At 42.5% G+C, this 25,509-nt stretch overlaps 2 protein-coding genes across 3 annotated transcripts in view; one reads left to right on the forward strand and one right to left on the reverse strand.

Moving 5' to 3' along the window:
* NADK2 (NAD kinase 2, mitochondrial) overlaps positions 1–2,912 on the forward strand; it is a 31,993-nt gene extending 29,081 nt beyond the window's left edge. For both annotated transcript variants that reach the window (XM_069880129.1, XM_069880130.1), the window contains exon 12: positions 158–2,912. In XM_069880129.1, the coding sequence (XP_069736230.1) occupies positions 158–296 (139 nt within the window). In that variant the 3' untranslated portion in view covers positions 297–2,912. The remainder of the gene's footprint in view (positions 1–157) is intronic.
* Positions 2,913–3,595: 683 nt separating this feature from the next.
* On the reverse strand, positions 3,596–16,037 carry SKP2 (S-phase kinase associated protein 2). Its single transcript, XM_069879775.1, has 10 exons — positions 15,931–16,037; positions 14,884–15,149; positions 13,265–13,376; positions 12,842–12,985; positions 12,130–12,264; positions 10,753–10,851; positions 9,131–9,258; positions 7,475–7,526; positions 6,694–6,801; positions 3,596–5,567 (listed from the first exon to the last, which is right to left on the reverse strand). Exons 1-10 carry the CDS (start codon positions 15,936–15,938, stop codon positions 5,354–5,356), a joined length of 1,266 nt encoding a protein of 421 aa, XP_069735876.1. The 5' UTR covers positions 15,939–16,037; the 3' UTR covers positions 3,596–5,353.
* Between the last annotated feature and the right edge of the window lie 9,472 nt (positions 16,038–25,509).

Consider the following 25,509-nt stretch of genomic DNA (forward strand, 5'->3'; position numbering starts at 1 on the left):
TCTTCCCTAAGGATGCCCCCGTATGATTAAGCATTTACTGACCCATGAAAAGGAATTTCCGAGAACCAATCTCGTTCTTCAGATAAGCATTTGTGTGAAATACTGGATCTTTTAAAGCTACCTTGTGAAACTTATTTTTTTGTTTTTGACTTTTCAGAGTGTGTGTCCGTTCCCGTTGTTGGGATGCATGTATGGTTGTAGATGGAGGAACGTCTTTTGAGTTCAATGATGGGGCGATAGCTTCAATAATGATTGATACAGAGGATGCACTGTGCACTGTTCTGCTAGAAGAATGAAGGACTTGAGTGTCTTCTGCTGAAATGGTTCTGGATCTGGAGAGGGAACTCCTGGAGACAGACAACACATCACAATGCTACATTATGTTGGAAGTTGGCCTTTTTGGATCCAAGAGTATTTGGAGGAAGTTGGAGATGCTTTTCATTCCTTTGGGTTGGGAAACCTTAGCCTGATGTTTAAGCTCTTTTTGCATCCGGTGTAAAAGAAATGTATCTATCTGAAGTCTTCTTACCTCTAACTTCAGTGAAAACTGGCATTTTAACCTGTAAAGCAAACATGAAAGAACATCTTTTTAAACACAGGTAGATGGGTTCAAGTATTAAGTCAGTAGCATTAAGTATTCAGATGTACAGTTTTTTAGTAACAGTCTGGGACTGATGAAATTAAACACCTTAATACATATACTTTTGTAGAAAAGTTGACTGTCAGTCTAGCGATTTGATGCAAGGATATATAGATTTTGGTAAATCCTGATGTTGACGTAATAGAAATGGAAATACAAACCTTTTGTATGCTTTTCAAAAATTTTACAACTTAGTAGTTTCATATGACTTGTGACATTTTTTTTTGCTCTTTCAGTATTTTTTCTACTTTGTAGACTTACATCAAAAGTAAAACTCTGGTTTAATTATGTCTTGAACAAGGTAGCTCTTTTACATTTCCTCCTTGGCTAGAGGGACTTGAAACCCAAGGGTTTTCTTGAGCCTTTTAACAGGAATATACAAACATGTCGAAGGATGATATATCCTTCGCTTAATGGGGATTAGCTGACTAGCAGCTGTTAGTCACAGAGATGTATGTAAGTGGTTATCATTAATAAAGATATTTGGCCTTACTAAGTTGAATGGTTTGGAATTGCAGGTTCTGAGTTTCTTTATAACTGAACAAGAATGAGATGTGCTGGGTGCTAGTAATTGGAGCATAAGTCAATACCTATGTCTCCCAGTTTTCCAAGTATGTGTTTTTAACTTCCTGAGGAAGTATATGTTTCCAATCCTATGCTGAATTCTACTGATATTTAGTTGGCAACAAATTCATTTTGATTTTACATGTCTCTGATGATTTATTAGGTAGGCAAGTTAGTAAAGGAAAAAAGCTCTGGTCATAGAAAAGGAAGTCACTTTTTAGGTAGTGTTTTAGAAAAACTGTGAACTATGACTGCCTTTGAGAATCTCTGCTGATTATTTGCATAAATGAGAGGGCAAGATTTGACAAAATGAAGTCTCCTTCAGCAGGAATTCTTCTGCTGCATGACTTGAAACAAATATGTTTTGTCCTGTCTACTACAGATCTGTTTCCAAAAGTGAGTTTTCTTCAAACTGCTTTTGAATGAAGAGACTTCTGTAAGAGATGTTCTCAGGTCTAATGGAAATGTTCTCCAGTGTGGCTGATCAGTAGGGACTTTTTCCTTCTTCTACTTGTTTGTATTCACTGTATGCCACAACTTAGAGGAAATTGGTTTGGCCAGACCATTCAGCTCTAGAAAACTGTGATAACAATGGAGCTTTTTGAATAAGCTATTACTGTTTGAGTACATTTTACCTTTTAAATTTGCTGCAGATCAAGTTATTTACACTTCTGCTTGAGTTGTCAGGATTGCAGACCAGAAGGAGAAAATCAAAGGAGCCAAATGTTCTTCCAAAACTTAGTAAGTTCAAGAACTATTGGAATAAACCTCTTAATTTCTACAATAATCTGCAAAACTGTTCTCAAGTTAAAGATGCAGAAGACTAATCTTTCTGAAGGTTGGTGGTGCAGAGACAAGGGTGCTTGGCTTATTCCTAATCCATCTGTAATTATTTAAGGATGGTTTATGTGCCTCTCTCTAGTACACTAGTCAGTATGCTGTTAAGATTCAAAAAAAACCCACAACCCCCTGCCATTAACACCAATTTATGACTTCCCAGAACTTTACCACGGTGTTAGATCAGAGGTTTAGGTATTGGAAGTGTTCTTGAATACCCATGTAGACAAATTTAGGGCAGAAATCCTGTTTTCTACTTATTTAGACACCTTTATGTGCTGCAATGTTTTAATGGAGACTGATTAGTCTGATCAGGGTGCATACCTCTTAAAAGATGTGTCATTCCTTATTATGAATGCTGAGACTAAAAGGCAATGTTTTAAGGCCCTGCAGAACCAAAGTATCATGTGGTCTAGGGCTTAGAAAGAGATTTCTCGGTCAAATTCCTAACTTACTTAGCAAAGCAGAAACCTGACCTACTCATGAGGGGCCTCTACTGGTTTTGTCTATATTTAATTGCACTTCTGTTGAAGCATTTACTGGTGAATGCTTGATTTAAATAACTAGGGTGATTCAGAGATCTATAATAGATAATCAGTAAGCAGCTACCTTTTTGTTATTAAAGAATTATATAATCCTTTTTAAGGATCCTTTATTACAAAGGATTGCAGTACAGAAACCTTATACTTGGTAGACAGTATTCCATGACAGGACTACTATTGGTTTAACACAGGTTTAACATCTAGACTGGTAGCAAGCTCTGCACCTCTTCTACCTGCTGAATCACATCCTTGGTCTGTTCATTTAGTGCCAGTCCACACTGTGTTCTGCTAAACTAGACCTGTCATTATTTGCTTTTTTTTTTTTTAAAGTGGCATTTATACATCATGTAATAAATATTAAAAACTTCAAAGATACATGAAGCTGTCCTGTGCCTTACTTCAACTTTCAAAGGTGTTATTTTGTCAGCTGCTTCTGGCTTACTGTGCAGTTTAGTTTGTTTTAAATAGTGGTTTCTAAACCTTCATGCTTTAGGTAAAATGCAGACACCTCTGGAGAAGTTTTTGGTATGAATTGCTCAGCGCTACCAAATAATTTTTAGTTAGGAAAAGGCCAGTGTTGCACCTTACCAGACAACTTTCATTGTGTCAGCTGCATCTGCCATAATCACTAACAGACCTGCAATAGAAATGTCTGTCCTCTCCTAATGCTGAGCCTATTACTTGAGAGAACAAGGTCAGGACTATTCCTTCTAGTTAAAGCCATACTACTGTCACAATTCTGTGCAGGGTTTTAAAGCACAGTCTATTAAATACTAAGTGTATTGGTGATAACACCCTGTCCTCTAAACCACCCTTGTTTAGACAGTGCTTGGACAAATTTCCCTTTTTTTTTTTTAACTCATGACACAAAGTTGGTGGCAAGGCAGGGAAAGTGTTCTTGCTCCATCAGTCATTTTGTACAACATAGCAATTCCCTAGATCCTTGGTAAAGGCAAGGTGGATGGGGTTACATTGTGCATAGGGAGAAGAAGATAGAGTAGTGTTATGCTGCAAAGATATATTTTATTTCTTGAAGTAATTTAAGGCATAAACTTAAGGCTGCAAACTGAAGTGGAATATCCAGTATCTTCCAGCCTTCCATCACATCTCCAGCTTTCACAAGCTCCATTTCCCATTACTCAAGTTACATGCATTTTGTCAAATTTAACAACAAACAACTTAGAACAGATTAACAAGATAATGCTGTATTTGCTGTATGATAGAAAATTAGTTAAATACCAAATTCTACTATTCATACATTTTTTTCCACAGTGATTAATCTGTTCTGTATTACCAGGTATTTATCCCCAAACTCTTCAGAGTGAGATGGAAAATGGAAAACACTGTACCTGCACAACAGCCCCACTGTAATGCTGTAGGCTAACCTTAAACATCCATAAATAAATTCTCCTGTTTACTGTAATTAATGGTAACCACAGCAGTATAGTCATGCCCTTCACAGGATACAAGTTTGCCCTAGGACTTATCAACTAACACTCATACTGCTGGAACATTCCAGGCTTATGCGTGAGGACCCTGAGCATAGACTCAGATGGAAGTTTTAACTCATTACCTGTCCCTATCCTTAGTTAGGTTTCATTGGGGTATTTTGATTTTTTTGTTTTGTTGGAGATTTTTGGTTGCTTGGTTCTTATTTTTTGACAGTTATTCAGCTTTTCATATGACTAAACACAACCTAGATGGTAATGGTTAGCATACAGATAGAGGAAGCAAAATGATACTACAAACAAGCTATTACAAAAGAGAAATTGGAGTCTCTTAACAGCACCAAAGCATCACTTCCTTTCAGCTCTCTTATGCTATGGTCCCAGTTTTGGTCTGAGATCTAGAACAATTTGAGCTCTCCTCCAGCAAGACTTCTGCCAATTTATCAGTTGCTCTTCAGAGGAAGTAAGAAAACATTTAAATAAGTTTCATCTGATACCAGCTCACAGAACCTACATTAAGGTTCTGTAGTACTTTGTTAGAAAACCAAGCACCACATCATGAGAAGAATTGGTAACAAGCATCTACTTCTACATATGCTTATTCTGAATGGGCTGACAATGAAGAACACTAAATATAGGTGTTAACTTTGTGGCCTGCTAAAGAAAAACTTGAATGTAGCTCCTTTATACCGCTTTTTATCTTGTGCAGCACTCAGCTCTTAGCTGCTTTTGTGTAGATATCCCTTCCCATATATACTGTTTTCAGGTTTGGTGACATCAGACTCAGGCATCTCTCCCAGACAGTGGGTAGCTTCTCATGTGACTGTACAACTTGTTAAATTAAGGATTTCAATAGATCAAATAACATCCATTGAGTTCTGTAAAATCAGACAAAGGCACATCCTTAATAAGCATTAAAGACATCTAGCACCTCTACAATCTGTTTCAGGAGTGGTAGTGCTGGAAGAGCTAGCTAACCAAAAGCACCTTTCGAACACCTTACAGCAACTAAAGCTGCATCAGAACAACAGTTGCCAGAGGCTGACATATATTTTAAACACAATGATTGTTTCATATTTTCATGTAAAAAAGATCCCCGGTAAAAAAAAGGACTTAAAAATTCTACAATCACTCATCAGATATCTAAAGGCTTTAAGTACAGAAAATACTGCAAAAATATATACGAAACTACATTAAGGTGTAAGACGAAGTTAGAATGCTTTTTACAAAAACAGTACTATGATTAAAGGTGCTCTAGCACTCTGCTTCATAAGTAGCTTCACTACACAGTGCATCCATCGCATCCAGTGCGTTGTACATGGTCATAAACCACTAGGACTGCTCAGCGTCAGTCTGCACTTGATGCCCCAGATCTCATCGTTCTTTTTACTATCAACAGTTGGCCTTGCAATATTTGTAAAATGTGAACAGTTGATCTCTACGTCAGGAAGCGTTTCCTTGAGGAGATGGAGGGAGCAATCAGTCACTATTCCAAATACCTGAAGAGTCTTTAATGTTGGAATTTCACCAAGTTCTCTAGAAAGAGAAAAATAGGAAATTAATCTTGAACATGAACTCTTTTTGCAGTCTGTACCCAAACTAGATAGCTGCATTTCTACTAATTTTTTAGAAGTAAGGTAACTACTTATGCTAGATTGCCCTTCCTGATTTTTAGAAGTATATATCTGAAACTAGTTCTCTGTACTGATAATACAGGAAGCAGTCTAAATAACAGCTTCTTGCTGTTCTTTTCCTCTCACTGAAAACAAACTAGCACCTCCCCTTTCATTTCTCTGGACTCAAATATTCAGAACAAGTGGAAGAATTGCCCAAGATGAAGCTTCAGGCCATGGCTCAAAGAACACAAGACCCTAGGGTACAATCAGTCTCCAACTCTGTTATGACAATTTGGTAGGTAGCGAGCACTGTGTTCTCAGTTGCTTCACGTCTACCCAGTCATGAGTATATATAAGCAAGTATGGGACAAAACTGAAAGGCAGATGCACACAAGCTATGACAGCACGCACCACTACAGAAAAGGTTCTTCAGACTCATATTTTCATAGTCCTGTTCCTCTCAACCTTTTTCTTGTTGAAGATTTCCTTAGGACTGACATCCCTTCCTGACAAGATTAAGATGGATAGCTGCTGTAAGGCAGAAAAAAAAACCACTCTTAAGCTGTGTTTCAGTGGCAACTAATAACTGCTACAGGTGCACGCAGAAGCAAAGAAATACCAACTCATTAGCTAGTCAACTGTTAACTTTTCTAAAGGAAAAGTTACCTTCCTTGCTGTGTAATTGAAAGCCTAATATTGACAGAGATACTGGTCCTTGGCAGAACTGGAAACTGCAGCTATACCTCACAGTAATAAGTACCAGTAGTGCAGTGCCTTAAGGGAAGACGCAATGTGTGCACTGAGAAGCAAGTCCCATGAATACCTACAGGCATCATGGAAAGATTGTCTCAGACCTGTGGTTCCAGTCTGGATTTTCAAAGGTACATGATCTAGCCGTATCTTGTTATTTTGGTTCCTGATTCTGAACTCCTCATACGAATAAGCTTTTCAAAACAGTACTTGCAATTTTAAACCTAAAATGAAGAAAGTTTAAATTAACTCATCCTTTATGAATTGCAAACTAAAGCCATTTAGAAATTACTTACACTAAGGCCGCAGGCGATATCTGATAACATCGGCTAAGACACAGATGTTGTAGAAAGATGAGTTGACGAAAATACTGAAAACACTCAGGCTTCAACATCACACTGTCACTGTTCATAAGAGCACATGAAATGGAAGTTTAAGCGCAAAGTGGCAGTAGACTTGGTATTTCCAAAATTCAGACAAATGTAATATCAGCTTCTTTTCCTACCGCTAAGTATTTTTTTTGCACAATGTGGAATTAACTCATTTCTAATGTGTGTGCATTTGTTGTGAAGGGGGGAATTTTGATTTTCACTGAAGGCCAAGTGAAGCAGAAGCTTCTCTGCAGGCAGATATTCTGCAGCAGAACTCCTGCCATGAAAAGGGAATTACTTTACACATCAAGAGTTCAAAATATTTTAATTTACTAGGTCAAAACAAAAGACACTTTTTGCAGTTCTATGGCCAAGTAACAAATTTCTATCAGAGTTGGACTAGCCCCCCTCAAGGATGTTAGGCTCAAACTGTATGCCTCCAGTACCTTCCATCCACTACCTATTGACTATGATCACTTGTTAGTTAACACATCTTATACATATATAACATTTATATTGAGATAACAAAGACATCTTGAGGTTAGTTATCTGCTCCAGATTAAGTCATGCCAGATAGCAAATCTTTTGTAGGTTTAGCAAAGAAAGTGTTTTCTGGTTGTGCAGTCCTTCAAAATCAGGCATTATTGCTAAACAATTACTGCACCACAAAAACAATCCCCTGAACCATGGTGTTTTCAGGACTTACCTCAGATCTAAGTGGAATAGAAAAGGACATCTTTCCACCAATGTTTTAACATCTGAAAAAGAGGTCACACAGTCAGTCCATCTTTCAGAAATAAGACAAGCATGCTTTATACAACATACTTCTATGTTTATGTTTATCTTCTCTACTAGATCCCCACATTAGAAACAGAACTTTGTTCAAAAGAGATACATTTAAGACTTGGAGCACACATTTTGCCTGTCAAGATACCTTATGGGGACTTTTATCCTCAGCAAAATAGATTCACTTAGTCCAAAGAAATGTCCTAAAAGTCAATTGTGCCAGCAACACAACACAAGTGGATAGTTAGATATTGTTGTAGATACCTACTGTGACACAGTAATGTTGAGAAGCCTGAAATTCTTACATGTGATTTTTTTTTTTTACACCAAAGATTTCTCATGCATCAAATACCTTCTCACATAATCAAGTTCTTTAGGCATCTCCATTTTTACCCACAGAAAGTTCTTTCCTCACAAAAGTTAGTTTTCTTGGTGGTCTTGAGACCATCTTTTCATTATCTGCAAATACTATAAAAGCACCTGTAGCTCAGATATCACCTAAAACACTATTGCTATTATTGTTATTAGCAAGGTGCCAATAAATATGTAAGATGATTTTGATATTTCAGAATTCACATGCAATAACTAAAGAAAACAATACCTAAACCATGATGGTTAGCAAACTGTTCAGATCTTATGCCTTATAAATTGCATTGAAACAGAACAGAATTACTCATGGAAAGTGTTTGACAAACAGAAGAGGTCTCAGCACACTTTCTAAAGGTCAGATCAGCAGAAGGTTCAAATTCCTGATTTGGGGGAGATACAGCATGTTTGTTTACAGGTTTTGGGCTCAGATAAAAAAGTAGACTGGTATATTTCCCCACAAGGGAATGCATGTTGAAAACTGTGTGACATTTAAACAGAAAAAGGAGGTCAGAGCCTGTGTGTCACTTAACTGCTTCTTAGCCAGAGCCCTATTGCTACATTTGCCCATTGAGAAAATAAGTTTCTCTTTACCAAAACCCTTTCACCTGTTATCTATGCTCTTGTCCATTTTGTTGTGATCTCCCCAAATCTCAACTTCTCTGCATTTTCTGTTATCCTGCTTTACCCAACTTTCCCTCCTAGAACTATTAGCAAATAGTTAATGTTGATTACTGAGATTATTTGCCTTCCAAATTAACTGGTATCTGTGGGATATATCTGGATGAAACTCAGGTAGTTACCATGGCTCTTCTCTTTTGGAAGATGTCTTCAGCAGCCACAATAGCAGAAATCTTAAGAAGGTCCAAGAACAGTATCTGGAAGGCTAATTCACAGTTCATTGTGGAACATGGGATCCAGTGTATCCTGCTTCCAGGACTTCAGAAGTAAGGGCTGTACCCTTCAGCTGAAGATGAGGTGAGCTTTCACCTGACTATTCTTAAATTTGGAAGGCAAACCATCTCACTCCTCATGGTGGTGCCAGAGACATGAATAAGATTCTGTGACAGCAAAAGCATCAATTTATACAGTGCATGAAAAATCAGTGTAAGTGCATTTTTCTGTGCACACAGCAGGTGCCAACCAGAAGAAAACAAAGCCTGCTCTTTCATCCTTTAGTGGGACAAATGTTTGCCATGCTGCTATTTACCTGACATTTGTAGATTCTGTCTGTATCCACTTAAATTTAATTGGGTTATTTTTGAAGTAACATGACTGACTGTTGCTTTGACATGGGTGGATGTAAAGTCACACCAGGACAAGTTCAGCTCCTCCAACCTATGCACAAATGAACAGAGTTGTTTGGAAGAACAAATTAAATACAGTTTGAGTTCTGATATTACCTATTACAATCGATACTTCTAACACACCTGCTACCAAGTTCCTGAATGCACAACTAGAAATTTTGCTGTGACAAAAAAATTAAGTGCTGGAGCAGGCTGCCCAGCAGTTCTGTGGAATCTATCCTTGAAGTTATCAAAACTCATCTAGAGGAAGCTAGTCCTCCTCAACCTGGCCAGTGCTAAATTTAGACCCTGCTGGAGGCAACAGTTTAAAGTGACTTTGCAATACTGCTTCCAAATGGAATGAGTCAATAATATCTTAGGGAGCGAAATGATTCTCTCTCAGGACTGCCATGAGGCACTCTTTTCATCTTACTTCTGGTTTGTGACCTGAATCTGTTTCTACTGAACAGATGCTCACATTGAGAGGAAAAAACCTATCCATTATTAGCAATGGTCAGATGACCAATTAATCCTAATTAGCATGAAATACTTTATAGTTTTATATAAGCACTGGCCATGCTGCAACCTTGAATCTCTTTAGATGTCCACTTACTTATAGCTATCAACATTTGGGCTGGGACAGAGTATTTGTTCTATATGCAGGTGTTTTAGATTCAGTCAGAAGACAAAGACACAGTGAACAGCAAGAGGACAGCATTTAGATAGCAATCTCTACATAAATGAAAAAAAGCAGTTAAGCTGCATTCCTAGGATCAGATTTGCCATCTGCTATTCACTCTGCACTGTACAGACCACCACTCTCTAAAGGGCTCATAATCCAAGTAATCAGACCAAGCAATAGAAAGCATTATCTACCCATGACAGGCAGAGAAAGATTAAAGCTTCATCTGTCCACTAACTTGTGGTTTGATTAAAAACATGCTTTTGCAGAAGCAAAGATTAAGTAGATTGTCCAGCATCTCACAGGAAGTCAGCAGAAGGGTAAGGATATAAATCCCAGCCTGACTGGGGCTCAGTGCAATGACTTCCTGCAAGTAGATGGCTTAGTCACTGCAGCTGTGAGTCAAAACACAGCCCTTCATAAAGCAGAAGGTTACTAATACATTATTCCATCATCAGTGGAAGGATACAATGTTATCTGCTGTCCATGCTGCACTCCCATTGCAAAGGGAGCTTTGGGACTCCATGTTTCACTTTCTGAGGAACACAAATTGTTTTCACTAAGAAAATGAAATCTACATGATAATCAAAGGAATATAAATAGGGTTTATTCACCAACAAGACTTCCTTTAAGGATGATTAAGGCAACTCATGAAAATTTACTGAAGTAAATCTTTGCTATTAAAGAAGATGCTTAATGGAAAGAAAATACCTGACTATTCAGCTAATAATCAGCTGTTAGGCATTTAGAAATACCAACAAAGAAAAGATAAGACAAGTATAATTGGGATGCATATGGAAGAGAAAAGGATCCTTTTTCTCAGGAAAAACAGTAAGCAGGAATAGCAAAAAATATTTGTCTTACATAGAACAGCTGTTCAACATCAGCTCTAAGGCTTCTGCAGAAAACCCTGAACAGCCACACAGATTTAGTCGGATCAAACCGGGATTCTTAGCAATGCTCCTGTAGAGAAGAAAAAAAAGTCTTATTAAACTTAAAATGTTGGAACATTGCTTCCATTGCTAGGATGTGTGATTACGTTTACAAGCAAAGATCCCAGGTACGGAATTATTCATTAAACATGCAGCACTGCATCTTTCATAAACTGATGAACCCAAAAGTCACTAAGGATCTCAACTCTGTATTTGCTGCATCACAGCACAACTTTGAAAGAAAGGGTCACTTGCCTATTTACCTGACGTTCTCAACAAGTCTGCATATTTATAAACCAAGTTGAAAAGGAAATAATTTCTTTTCATCTTCTCTTGTTACATGCCATTAAACAGACCATGGCTTATTGGAGATGACTGTACATAAAAAGGCAATCATCCCATTTCTGAAGTCGCCTCTCTGCAAGATGGAGGTTATTCCAGAACAAAACACATATCCAAAGAGCATCCCCCTGAAGACTTGCTTGCAAGATGAGAGCAGACATGCAGTTAGAAAAACCTGGAAAAACCCTTAGATACAGTATCTACACTTGTACACAAGGCAATAAACTTCCATAATCAGACCCTATTTAGTATCCAATTTTCAGATACTTTCTAGGTGCCATCAAAAGCCAAATTATATTGGTTTATTTGTTGTGGGTTTTGGGGCTCCCAGGTGTGAGGAAGGCATCAGAAAGCTCAGAAGTAGAAAGCAGGGCACCCAGGTGTCTGCCATCTGACCTACAGTTACTGGCACCTCCACACCCATTAGAGTCTCTCCATTTTAACCAAACAATACTTCACCTGCTTGCCAGAATCTGTAATTTTACAGTCAGAGGGAAGTCAAAGAACTGAGAAACAATGCAGAAGCACAACAACCATCTAGTAGGAGAGCAGCTGGAACCCCTTAAAATACAAAAGAACCTGTATGCCAGATACAGAGCTCTCTTGGGAGCACAGGAATTGAAAAATAAAAGTAGGTCTGCTATACAGCTTGGCTGCGGGAAGAGTCAATGAAAACAAACCCTAGAGATGATCCATTTGTCCAGGCTCACCCTACTCTGGAGATGGAAAAAAGAAGGCATCAAGAAACACTCTTCCAGAGGGTTGTTCCCCCTCCTCACCTCATCTTTTGGAGGCTAGAAAGAGGCAGTTCATTTAGCCTGCCAGCTAGCTGTCAGGTGCTTAAAATCGGCCATTTCAAAAGACTCCCACAACAAACAACCCTCAGCTGCATTCTTTTGCTAGTCTGATTATAATGATAACACCAAACAGAAGGTATTTACTGAATATTCCTGAACATGTCACTCACTTGATGATGGTGTCAGAAAGCACTAGTCCCTCCAAGCTGAGATTCTGCAGCCTTTCACACCGACAAAGAATACTCTCAAGACCTGCAACACACACTGTGCAGTTTGATAAATCCATATGTTGAACTTTGAGAGGTCTAAAAAAAAAAAAAGAGGGGGGAAACATTACCAAAATAGCATTAAAACTTGCTCCACAAATTCCCCATACCATAACTATACCCACTACACTACAACAGTGCAAAGCTTGCAGAAAATTAATATTATTCTATTCAACTGCACACCAGACGTACAATTATACTAAGTTCACCAAGCCTACTGCTAAGCTACTGGCCAAAATTGCAGAACCCTCATCTCCAAGGCACTTACAAGATTCATCATAACAGCTGAAAGCCTATCCTGCTGCAGTTAAATAATTGAGCTTCCCATGTAAAAAAATACCAGAGATGCTGACAATTATTCAAGTTCCAAGAGACACAGATTGCAAATGGATGATAGTTCTTGATGCTTTCAAAAAAAAATCACATGAACTTGGCTTTAATTAACTGACAGGTGAATGCAGATCCTTATATTTCAACACATGCCCAACCACTTATTAGCTTTTCCATGCTAGGGGTAGCACAAATGCTACTACTGTTGGACATGTTAAAAAAAAATACACAAACTAAATATTTGAGACACTGTTTCAGGACACAGAACATGCAGAAAAAGCCTTACTGGCTTGTTTCAAACAACGGATTCCAAATACAAGATCTTGGGCATCGGAATACAGTAACACCTGCAGGCAGCAACCGTCCAATCACTCCTGGTGGCAGATTCCTAGCAGTCAGATCAAGAGTCTGCCAGAGAGATTCATCAAACCTATGGCACAGAATTATACCCATTAGTGAATAACTGAGTTGATCGTAACTATAACCACAGAAAGTTCTCAGCATCACAAAAGAGTGTGAGGAGGGAAAGCTATTTAATAGAATTTACTACAGTTAACACATATGAGCCATCTTTTGATTATACATACATAGAACCCACATATAGCATAAATTGAATTATATGTCAATAAATAAGATGAGAAGCAGATCATTTAAGAGTCTATGGAAGCAAAGGTTTGCTTAGCACTAAAAGATGAGAAGTAATACTTACGAAAGACTATGCCATCTCTTGCAAATCAGGGAAACTTTTAGCAAATCATTCAGGGGTAAATATGCAAAGATTGCCAAAAGCAATTCATCTGGAAGTGCATCCCAAGAAACACCTTTAGGGAAAGAGGAAATGTGTTGTAATTAAAGCCGTTCATTTTTGCCCGCCTTATTTGGCTGGGTTGTTAAAATCATTTCTATAGTCTCTCTCTAGGCTATACATACACCAGCCAACTACTCATCCTCCTTTCATTGCCCATTGCTGCCTAGGCATGGCAGGCAAGTGCAGCTGTGGAAAAAAGAATATGCTGAAAAAATAACAGTAATCTTCACTAACATAGTCATTTTGGAAACAAGAGCAGCTCAGTTAACTTTGTATTCTATGGGTTGTACAGCCCTCTCCCCACCCCTGCTGAAATGCCCATCCTTGCTATACATGTCAGGCTCCCAAAAGCGAGCCCAAGTTAAGCTATGCCTTTACATAGTACACAGAAAAAAGCAGGTCCTGCAAACTACCATCACACAAGCTAACTACCATCGCCCCAGGAATTGTCTTAAGGGATACAGTGCAATCTCAGCTTCGCACAAGTAGGTACACTGCTCCAGGAGGTGTTGCAGTTCCCATGGGAGATTTCTGAGTGGTGGAGGTAAAGAACAGCTGCCCATGATCCACCACTCCCTCTTACTTAAAAGGAGGGTTGTCTGAAGGCATTCCCACCTTTCATATGATAGCCTAGGATTTGAAGGGAGTTTATTCTGGATTCCATAGTCCCTGTACACTAAAACCACACTTAATATCTGGGAAAGCACCCCAGCATACTAGAACCTCATCTTCAAGTGCTCCAGGTCTTCAAGTCGCAGCCCTGCTCTTTCCCTGCCAGTCCCTTCCCAGCTGAGGAGCCTTACAGGCTTTGTTGCACCTTCCTTGCAGGTCTCTGTCAGGGTGACTTGCATTGCTCACAGCTCGGGTCCAGCAGGAGCAGAGATGCTGTCACCCTAGCATACCTCCTGCACCATGAGAGATGTGGATCTGGATCCCTTTGGTCTCAATGACCAAGTATCTTTCTTGTTAGACGATTAAGTTAAGGAAAAGAAGTTAAAAAACAAGCCTCCTTGGGTTTCAAAATTATATCTGGAACAGTAGTGCCCATAGTCCATACTGACCCGCCAGCCAAAGCTGTATTTTTCCATACTGATCTGCCAGCCAAAGCTGTATTTTTCCCTCTAGATAATTAGCAAAACTTCTCCTGGGACATGTCCCTTGGGCAGAGCAACAGATGCAGCTCAGGGCCCTGTTGGCCTGAAGGTCCACCCAAAACCCAGGCAGCCAGAGCAGACAGACACAGGGACATACAGCAGAAACCCCTGATACACAGGACAGGGCTAATGGAGATAGGCATGAGCCAGCCACGGCTTACATGTGCCACAGCTCTAAAGCCAGACATACCACATCTGTCTAAAAGTTTACACAGAATAGGACTTATCAGCCCAAGCCTGTAGATCTAGAAGCAATGTTCTGGGGGGAAAGAGCAAGAACAGTGAAAGAATAAAGCACTATTGATTTGTGATGCTCTTTCCACCTCAACTGAAAGGCAAATGAAACATGGACTGAGGTGACACTACCTGACTCTGCCTCTCGAAGCACCCAAGGCCGGCGTGCGATGACAAAATCCTTCGCCTTCTCCTCCTTCATTTTCTGCCGCTTCCGAGGAGGACAGGGCAGTGGCCCCAGCAGGTCCTGCAGCACGTTCTCATCGCCCAGCTTGTCCTTCTTAAGGACAGACACTCCCATGCCCAAGAGTAATTCTGAGGCCTTGCTGGAGTCCCAGTTACAGGTGAAGCCGGTGGAAACATTGCTGCTGGAGGACGGGATCTCCTGGAGATGCTTTCTGCAGACACACAAAACCGCAGAGGCTCTGAAAGCACCAGCAGGAAGGAGATGGGGCTCAGTGACACCCACAACCCGCACCCCGGCGCGGGAAGCGGCGGCGCGGGGGGATGCTCGGCCCTACGGATTCACGGGGCGGCGGTGCCGGTGCGAGGAGCCGGTGGAGGCGGCGTCCCCGGGGCGGGCGAGAAGGGGCGGGACCGGGCGGAGAGCGGGAAGGCGACGCTCGGCGCTCCCCGCGGCTCCTTCCACCTCCCCGCGCGCGAGACGCTCCCGCGCGGACCGGCCCGCGGAGCACGCGCCGCCTCAGGCACCGCCAACCCATGGAAAAAGGAATAAAGCGGGCGAGAAAATCAGCGAGCCCCGAGCAGCGCGGGGCGGGGGGGGGGGGGGGCACAGACAAGGAGCAGTCTGCCCGCTCGAGCCACCCAAAGCGCTTCCCTGCGGAGCTGCTCTCCTTTCATAAGCAGCATCCCCGCCGACCCCGCGCCCTCCGGGCCGCCGGCCTCAGCCGCGCACCCTGGGGTCCCCCGCCACCTCCACCCCAAACCCCTATTCGGGGGGAATCCCCGCATCCCCCAACCCCGCTAACCTCCCGGGAGAACCCCGAATCCACCCTCCTCCGGGACCTGCGAGCGCTCCCGACGCCCAGGCTTCCCACGGGGACGCGGGCCGCCCGGGCACCGGGCCGCTCTCACTCTCTCCTGGGCACCGGGCAGTTCTCCCTCCCTCTCTCCCGGCCCTCTCCCGCCTCCCGGCGCGGCGCCAGCCCGCGCCCCTACCTGTGCATGGCGGGAGCTGCCGCGGCCCCTCGCGCGCCGCGCTTTTCAACCCCGCGCGGGGCTCCCGCCCCGGCCGGAAACCGGTGGGCGGCCTCCGCAAAGCCTACCGGGAGTCGTAGTTCGCCGCGCCCGAGGTGGACGGGGTGGGGTCCGGTACCCACGCTGCCTCGCGCCCGCCTTCGGTCGGAAAGCGATGGGCGGCCGCCGCAAAGCCTACCGGGAGTTGTAGTTCGCCGAGGCGGAAGGGGCCGTACCCACAGTGCCTTGCGCCCGCCCCCGGGGCGGTGCGTGCGGCGGGGGCGGCGGCGGCGGCGAAGGAGACGGAGCTGTTCACGGCGATTTGAGCGCTCGAGTGGAGGCCGGCGGCAGCCAGGATGGAGGGCGGCGGTGCCCCGTGAGGGACCGGCTGCTGAGCGGGGGCCTCTGCCCGCGGTGAGGGAGGGCGGCGGCAGCGCCGAGTCACAGTGGGTCGAGGAGGGGCCGGGGGGACGCGGTGACGAGGGTGTCTGGGAAGGCCGGGAGGAGGCTTGTATGGATCATTGCCTCTGTTTTTTTCCTTTCTTGAGGGACTCCAGTGCTTAAGGCACACACGATGTTTTGTTAAAGCGTCCGTAGGCTTTGATTTAGCGCTCCTTGCAGGCCAGTAGGTGCGCAGTGATCGGCTCTGACGTGCATTCTCTGTTTTGGAAGCCCAGAATCGCGCTGACAGTGATATTTTACCGTGTAAATCCTTCCTGGATTTTGGGAGCGCTTTCATTGTGAAGGCCTGAAATGAACAGACTGCCGATGTTTTTCTGGTCCTATCCCTAAAAGTGCTTTTTTAAACTCTGCAATCTTTTCACGCCAAATTTCAGATTTATACCAGGTTTTCTTTCAGTGATTTATGGGCCCTGATGGGTTGCACCCATGAGTGCCAAGAGGGCTGACAGATGTTATTGCTAAGCTACCCTCCATTATCTTTGGAAGGTCATGGAGAACAGGAGGGGTGCCTGAGGACTAGAGAAAGCCAATATCACCTCAGTTTTGAAAAAGAGCAAGAAGGATGACGTAGCAAACCTACAGGCCAGCCAGCTTCACCACCAGTCTTGGAAAGGTGGTGGAACAGCTCATGCTGGAAGTCATCTCTAAGCATCTGGACGGAAAAAAGGTTACCAGGAGCAGTCAGCGTGGGTTCACCAGGAGGAAATAGTGCTTGACCAATCCGATAGACTTATAGTGCTGGGTCCAGCCCTGTTCAATGTCTTTATCAATGACCTGGATGAAGGCATCGAGTGCACCCTTAGCAAGTTTGCGGACGACACTAAGCTGGGTGGAAGTGTTGATCTGCTGGAGGGTACGGGGGCTCCAAAGGGATCTCAACAGGCTGGACCGCTGGGCAGAGTCCAATGGGATGAGGTTTAACAAGGCCAAATGCCGGATCCTGCACTTGGGGCACAACAACCCTGTGCAGTGCTACAGACTAGGAGAAGTCTGTCTAGAAAACTGCCTGGAGGAGAGGCACGTGGGGGTGTTGGTTGACAGCGACTGAACATGAGCCAGCAGTGGCCCAGGTGGCCAAGAAGGCCAATGGCATCTTGGCTTGTATCAGAAACGGTGTGACCAGCAGGTCCAGGGAGGTTATTCTCCCTCTGTACTCAGCACTGGTGAGACCGCACCTTGAATCCTGTGTTCAGTTCTGGGCCCCTCACCACAAGAAGGATGTTGAGGCTCTGGAGTGAGTCCAGAGAAGAGCAACAAAGCTGGTGAAGGGGCTGGAGAACAGGCCTTATAAGGAACAGCTGAGAGAGCTGGGGTTGTTTAGCCTGGAGAAGAGGAGGCTGAGGGGAGACCTCATTGCTCTCTATAACTACCTGAAAGGAGGTTGTAGAGAAGAGGGTGCTGGCCTCTTCTCCCAAGTGACGGGGAACAGGACAAGAGGGAATGGCCTCAAGCTCTGCCAGGGGAGATTTAGGCTGGACATTAGGAAAAAATTCTTCACAGAAAAGGTCATTGGGCACTGGAACAGGCTGCCCAGGGAGGTGGTTGAGTCACCTTCCCTGGAGGTGTTTAAGGCATGGGTGGACGAGGTGCTAAGGGGCATGGTTTAGTGTTTGATAGGAATGGTTGGACTCGATGATCCGGTGAGTCCCTTCCAACCTGGTTGTTCTATGATTCTATGATGGGATAACTGACTGGGTAGATGAACGGAGAGCAGTGGATGTTGTCAACCTCAACTTTAGCAAGGCTTTTGGCACTGTCTCCCAAAACATCCTCATAGGTAGGCTTAGGAGGTGTGGGTTAGATGAGGGGACAGTGAAGTGGATTGAGGACTCACTGGATGGCAGAGCTTAGACAGTTGTGATCAGTGGCACAGAGTCTGCTTGGAATCCTGTGGTCAGTGGCATTCCCCAGGGGTCGGTACTCATCAACAGTTTGTTCAACATATTTGTCAGTGACCTGAATGAGGGAACAGCGTGTATCCTCAGCAGGTTTCCTCCTTCCACAGAATTGGAAGGAGCAGCTGATGCATCAGAAGGCTGTGCTGCCATTTAGTGAGACCTGGACAGGCTGGCAAATTGGGCAGAGTGAAACCTAATGAAATTCAAAAAAGGCAGGTGTGGAGGTCTGCACCTAGGGAGGAAGAATGCTATGCAGCAGTACAGATTAGGGGTTGACTGGCTGGAAAGCAGCTCTGCGAAGTACATTTAAGTCCAGGTGGAGAGCAAGTTAACTATGAGCCAGCAATGTGCTCTCGTGGCCAAGGAGGCCAACAGTGGCCTGGAATACATGAAGAAGAGTGTGGCCGGCAGGTCGAAGGAGGTTCTTCTCCCTCTCTACTCTGCCCTAATGAGGCCCCATCTGGAGTCCTGTGTCCAGTTTTCGGCTCCCCAGCTCAAGCCAGACATGGAACTAGTGGAGAGAGTCCACCAGAGGGCCACAAAGATGATCAGGATACTGAAGCGTCTCTTTTATGAGGAAAGGCTAAGAGGCTTGAGTCTGTTTAGCCTGGAGAAGTCTGGGAGGGAATGTTATCAATGTTTATAACTATCAAAAGGGTGCTTGTCAAGATGGTGGGGCCAGACTATTTTCAGTGATGCCCACAAACTGGAACACAGGAAGTTCCACCTGAACATGGGGGGACACTTCTTTGCTGTGAGGGTGACAGAGCAGTGGAATAGCCTGCCCAAAGAGGTGGTGGAGTCTCTTTCTCTGGAGATATTCAAAACTTGCCTGGACGCATTGCAGTGAACCCTGCTGTGGGTGACCCTGCCTTTAGCAGGGGGGCTTGGACTGGATAATCTCCAGAGGTCCCTCCCAACCACAACGATTCTGTGATTCTGTAATACAGCTCTTTGTGGATTTTCGCCAAACTACTTATTTTGAAATTAGTGGGGACGGAAATACTAATTCTGAACACACCCACAGCTCTGCTTTTAGTCAGCTACCTGCTTGTAAATGCTTTCCTTTATTTACTAGGTAATGATGGAACGATGTGCCTATAAAACTTGAGATGGTAATGAAACACGTGGCAAATCATATATGCAACTATTCTCAGGTATAGGCAATAATGTGACTCAAAGTAGCATTCATATAATTTTAAAAAAGAGTTTATGTTAACCATTTCCAGTTTTAACTAAAGTCATGGAACAGTTGTATAAGGTTGTTTAAGTGGATAATCAAATGAGAGAGAGGTGGTTATTTTAGTTTAAAAAAAATAAGCTGATTGTATTTTACCTGTTCTGCGCCCCATTTTTTCTTCGTCAGTCTCTATTAATGCATGGGAGATTGAAAGAAGAATTTTCTGAAAGAGATTAAGTCCAATTGTTTTTTTAAAAAAGCTCTGAATTACCAAGTAGTCTGGATTTGTCTCAGTGCACTGTTAGGATTGTAATCACGTGATTGTCTCCCATACTGACACCTGTTTCGTGAGAGTGCATTAGTCTGGCGTCCAAAGTAGCAATTTCTGTTCTTTTTTTAGATTCTTATTGCAACTGTACAGCTTTTGGTTCTGATTCTATTTTAGTTCCTTCAAACAATTTGTTTTCTTCAATGTGTTATTTCCAGAGTACTCCCCTAAATCAGCCTCTGTGGTACTTTATATCCTTTATTAGAAGACAGGACAGCCCCACGAAAAGTCAGTAAACTTCCTGTGGTTATATAGTGGTGGTCCCTGCGTACTTTTGAACACGAAAATCTCTTTTCCTTGGTAAAGAATTTAGAAGTCTTTGGTAAGGATTTGTCTTTATTTAATGCTTATAGTGTATTTCCTTGATTTATCTCAGAGACTTTATCCCAATTAGTGCAATCAGATTTTTTTTTACATAGTTTTAATTTGTGCTGAGATTAAGAAGTTCTTTGTCTGTTGTCTGCTTACAAATACTCAATATTTTCACAAGCTGCAAGTGTCAGTGTGTAATAAGGAAGTAAAACAAAACACAAAAAAAAATCCCAAATCCAAGCAAAAAAGAAACCCAAGCAACACAGTAAGCAGACTAGAATTTGAAAGTTATAAAGCGATTATTGTTGCTTGACCTCTTGTTCTTTTCTTTTTAAGATTTCTAAAATGTGAGGTTATCTCATTTTGTTGTTTGAAGTTGCAGGTGTCAAGGGCTCTTGGTGTGGGGCAGGTCTGTAAGTCAAAAAGGTTTAATTGTGTCTGTAAAGTGAAGTCTTACTTCAGGAGTCATAACAGCATAGTTTTGCAGAGTAGGGCAGGCCTGAGAAACCTATCACCTGTGTTATGAGCAACTATTTTTCTTCTGCGAGATCAAATGTACTGGAATAAAGTTGGTAGAGACTAGCACTTTATTGCTGACAGAAAGGCAAAAGGTCAGGATTGAACTGGCGTTGATATTTTGCTGGCGATAGTAGCAAGCGTAAACTGAAAGCTGCTGAATTGTGAATTCAGTTTGAGGTGGGAGATCTTGTTGCACAGATGTTTCAGTGTGCTGTTGCGTTCATTCAGTTTTGTCCATTGTGGTCTTTTGATACATTTCATATTTTGGTCTCTTTCTTGATGACAGGGTTTTTTTAGATGCAATTATGGTGTTTAAAATACAAAGTAAGGCAAGGAAATCTCTACCTGCTTGGTTCTTCAAGTGTTTTCACTGAAATATCCAAGATTTCTAGAAATGTATCTTTTACAAATGTGTTTGATCTTTATCTGAGAATGCTTTCAGAACAGCAACAATAAAACCTGATGTCATAGTCTAAAGATGGCTGAGATACCAAAGGTACAAAAACCAGAAGCATAGTGACTATATTTGTTATTAATTTTTGAAGGGCAGAGAGAGTTACAGACTGGCGGACTAGCCTGCTTCCTTTTTAATTCCTGAAAAAGAATTATGAAACAGAAGTTGTTGGAAAGCATCTGGAATGTAATAGCCGAGTAAAAGACCACATCAGTTTGTCAAGGACAGACTGTTCAAGTAGTCTAGCATTTCAGTGTTAAGCATACGGTGTATGGGAGGATCAGTTGATGTCTCCTATTCGGTCTTCAATAGGACTTTTGATTCTGTTTCTCAGGTTGTTTCCGCTGGGGAAGAATAATCGGGAACAGCTACTGTTGTGCTTAAGGAGCCAATCATTTGTCAACTGTTCTTCAGTATTTTTACAGAGTTTACATAATGCAACAACGCGTTTACTAAAATTTAGAAAGCGCAGAGGTGGGAGGAATTGCAGGCCTTTCTGAGTGTGGCCTTGAAAATTCAAAAGCCAGTGGAAGAGAAAAGGATACAATTGACAGGCAGTTTTGTGCCTGCGCTTAGGTAGGAACAGTCAACTACAAAAATGAGGATAGAGAAGAATGTTGTTTCTTAGAGGGAAAGAATTTTGAGGACATAGTAAGCAGAATACATGAAGGGAGCATCACATAGGTTATACTTCTATTTGTACATTTCAGTAAGGCATGTGAAGCAATGTTTGCCCTCGGTTCAGGCCTCTTCAGGCATGAGCTGGGATACAGCATGGGCTCCATCTCATTGCAGCAGGAAGTGGGTAGGACAAGCACAGTGTCAAGGGCAGCAATGAATAATCTGCAGAAAGTGTGGTGTTGGACTGATTGGGAAGAGTTGAAGCATCAATCACATTAGTCCACCAAATAAACAATCAGCTGGTAAAATGCAAAATTTGCAAACAGAATAACTGTACTACAGTCTGATCTGGGATTTCTGATTAAATGGGCGTTGGAGTCCATGTCAGTGAGACCAAGGTCTTTTCTTTACAGATATGCTCTACTCTTTTTAGCCCTCCATTAAGAATGTCACATTGGAGGGTCTTCATTTTTAAATTTGGTGCTATGCAAGCTCTCCAAGGAAGTGTGTTTCTTTGTTTTCTGCTGTTTCATTTAGTAACTTGAGTATTTCTGTACTAGGCAGAGTAGTTAGATCATTTGTAATGCAGATGGACAGGAGTGTGGTTAGTCTTGTGGTTGGCAAGGTAACTTAATACTATTGATAGTAGGGAGTCTCCAAGGTATTGATAGTAGGGAGTCTCCAAGGGAGTTAGGTCTGAATTGAGCCTTTTATGGTGTCTGTGAAGAGTTACTAGCTGTGTTTGGACTCTAGGGGATTTCATGTCACATTTGAAACGTATGTCCTACATGGGGGTAACAAAACTCTTCCAATCACAAAATTAAAAACTTGCTAGTTCTGTCTATGGCTGAAACAAAGTGAGGAAATCTTAAGCATGTCCCTGTCCTTTGTTGGTTAAGTTGCACTTCCAGAGCCTGTGTTTCAGCTTTTGATCTTTTTTTGTTTAATTGATAGTGGTTTACTCTCCTGAACTGAGGCCTGCTTAGTCTTCCCTTCAGAATGAGGAATTTTGTTGCTTTTTGGTTTTGCTTAATAGGAGCATTTTCTAAGCAGTTAAAGGATGTGCAGTACAACAGAAGCCTTCTGAAGTAGTTAATTGATATCAGGAGAAAATTTTCTTTAAGGGTTCAGGATTTTCAGCCAGCTGATACTGGGGAGCCGTGTGAGAATAGTGAGAAGCCTGTCTAAATAAAATGAAGAAACAGAATTATGGACTTGGAATTTAACTTTCTTCAAGCTAACAATCAGGTGCAGAGGCAAAAGCTGCTTGCCACAGGAAGGCATGACTTTATAGCCCACAGTAATACATTTTGAGGTCTGATACAAATAATTTTAGTAGGACAGGTCACAGATATGACAGGATTTGGCTCACAGTAAGGGCTTTTGAGCATTGCTTTTTTCACCTTGAAGATTTTTTTTCCATTTAAGCTGTTTTTACTGGAACTAATTTGAAGTGTTTTCTGCCTAAAGATTTTGAACTGTAATTTTGAAAATGTATATGTGTTACCTCGGAGCAACTCTTATTTGTCATCAGTTGCAGCCTTATAAAATTAGGCCTCTCGTTGTGTATTTTGAGATTAAAATAGGAACCAGGTGAGGAACAGAAAAATGTAGTTTACTTTGGTAACTGCAGAACTGCTTTTGGCTCTGAAAGTGAGTTAATTTGTGGTAGCACTGAATTCGCCTTCTATTTTAGCATATTGAGTATGTTTCTATCTTTGTGGAAGTTCCCTCATGATGGTAACTGAGTGTAGCATCCTGCACAAAAGCTTTTCACCTTCTAGTTTGATAGCAACTTTTTAGGTGTGACAGTATTAAAAAATTACATAGGTGTGACTAATGGAGGGTATGCTGTGTAATTTTTTTTGTTTACATCGCATAAGGTGTGTCTATAATGGGCATCCAAAGCAAAGCTTTGTTTGTCAGATAGCACTGCCTTAATGAAGTCAATACATAGTGTTTGTTTTCCATCCATCATTTTGGTGGAATTTGCTAATATACTGTAAATACAAAAGACAGTTTTCTGAGGAAGCAAGAGTGGCATGATAGAATAGACAAAGGCTTGCCTAGAATAAGTGATTGAGAAATAGGTTAAATCTCCTGCATTCCCGATTTACAAATGATCTAGCCAAAATGTAGTACAAACAGGTAGTAGGGAGGTGCTTTAACCTGACAGAAGTGCTTGTAATTTGAGACACACATTAGACACAAAGCAGGAGGTAAAAAGTAAGTATGTGCATCTTTGGTAAGAAACTGGAAGGTAACTTGAGCTGTTTTCAGAATATGGGGTGCTCTGTGTGTAATAACCGATATGGAGGAAACAGAATGCTGTGACTATTTGGAAATTAAATGTGAAAGTAGTGAAATGAGAGGAAAGAAATGTTTGGGGAAAAAAATCACAGAATAATTGTCCCACGTGTCCTCAAAGAAGTACTGGCATCACAAACCGAAATTTTTAGTTGCAAATAAAGGCAGTTTTCACCGCTTAGTGTCCTTATATGTAACAGGTCTACTTAAGCAGTATAGTGAGAGATTAGTAAAAGAAATGGATGAGGGAAAAGCTGTGGATGTGGTCTTCCTGGACTTCAGTAAAGCCTTTGACACAGTTTCTCACAGCATTCTGCTCAGGAAACTGTCAGCCTCTGGCCTGGACAGGTGAATGCTCTCCTGGGTGGAAAACTGGTTGGCTGGCAGGGCCCAGAGAGTGGTGGTAAATGTTGAAATCGGAGAGCGACGGAGGGAGTTGACCAAACTTGGTTAGGTGGTCAAAGCTCAGTTTATTGATTCACGGTTGCTTCTTTTATACAGAGTTTAATTAGCTTATACATATTGCAAAAACTTAGCTCGTGATTGGTTACATCCACCTGCAGAAGTTGCAGTCTATCATGCTTGCACAGTTATATTCTATCTTGACTACTCCCTCAGTGTGTTCCTCTTTTGACAGTAAAGTTTCTGTTTAACCAGCATAACTCACATTTTACAAGGACAACACGTCCTTGATACCTCTTTCTGAAAGCCATTGTTGTAAATATGGCTCTACAGGGAAATGGTGTGAAATCCAGCTGGAGGCCAGTGACAAGTGGGGTCAATCAGGGCTCAGTGCTGGGTCCAGCCCTGTTCAATGTCTTTATCAATTACCTGGATGAAGGCATTGAGTGGACCCTTAGCAAGTTTGCGGATGACACTAAGCTGGATGGAAGTGTTGATCTGCTGGAGGGTAGGGAGGCTCTGCAAAGGGATCTGGACAGGCTGGACCGCTGGGCAGAGTCCAATGGCATGAGGTTTAACAAGGCCAAATGCCAGGTCCTGCACTTGGGGCACAACAACCCTGTGCAGCTACAGACTAGAAGTCTGGCTAGAAAACTGCCTGGAGGAGAGGCACGTGGGGGTGTTGATTGACAGCGACTGAATATGAGCCAGCAGTGGCCCAGGTGGCCAAGAAGGCCAATGGCATCTTGGCTTGTATCAGAAACGGTGTGACCAGCAGGTCCAGGGAGGTTATTCTCCCTCTGTACTCAACACTGGTGAGACCGCTCCTCGAATCCTGTGTTGAGTTCTGGGCCCCTCACCACAAGAAGGATGTTGAGGCTCTGGAGAGAGTCCAGAGAAGAGCAACAAAGCTGGTGAAAGGGCTGGAGAACAAGTCTTATGAGGAGTGGCTCAGAGAGCTGGGGTTGTTTAGCCTGGAGAAGACGAGGCTGAGGGGAGACCTCATTCCTCTCTACAAGTACCTGAAAGGAGGTTGTGGAGAGGAGGGAGCTGGCCTCTTCTCCCAAGTGACAGGGGA

This window comes from Phaenicophaeus curvirostris, chromosome Z (genome assembly GCF_032191515.1).
Source record: "Phaenicophaeus curvirostris isolate KB17595 chromosome Z, BPBGC_Pcur_1.0, whole genome shotgun sequence".
Classification (NCBI taxonomy): domain Eukaryota; kingdom Metazoa; phylum Chordata; class Aves; order Cuculiformes; family Cuculidae; genus Phaenicophaeus; species Phaenicophaeus curvirostris.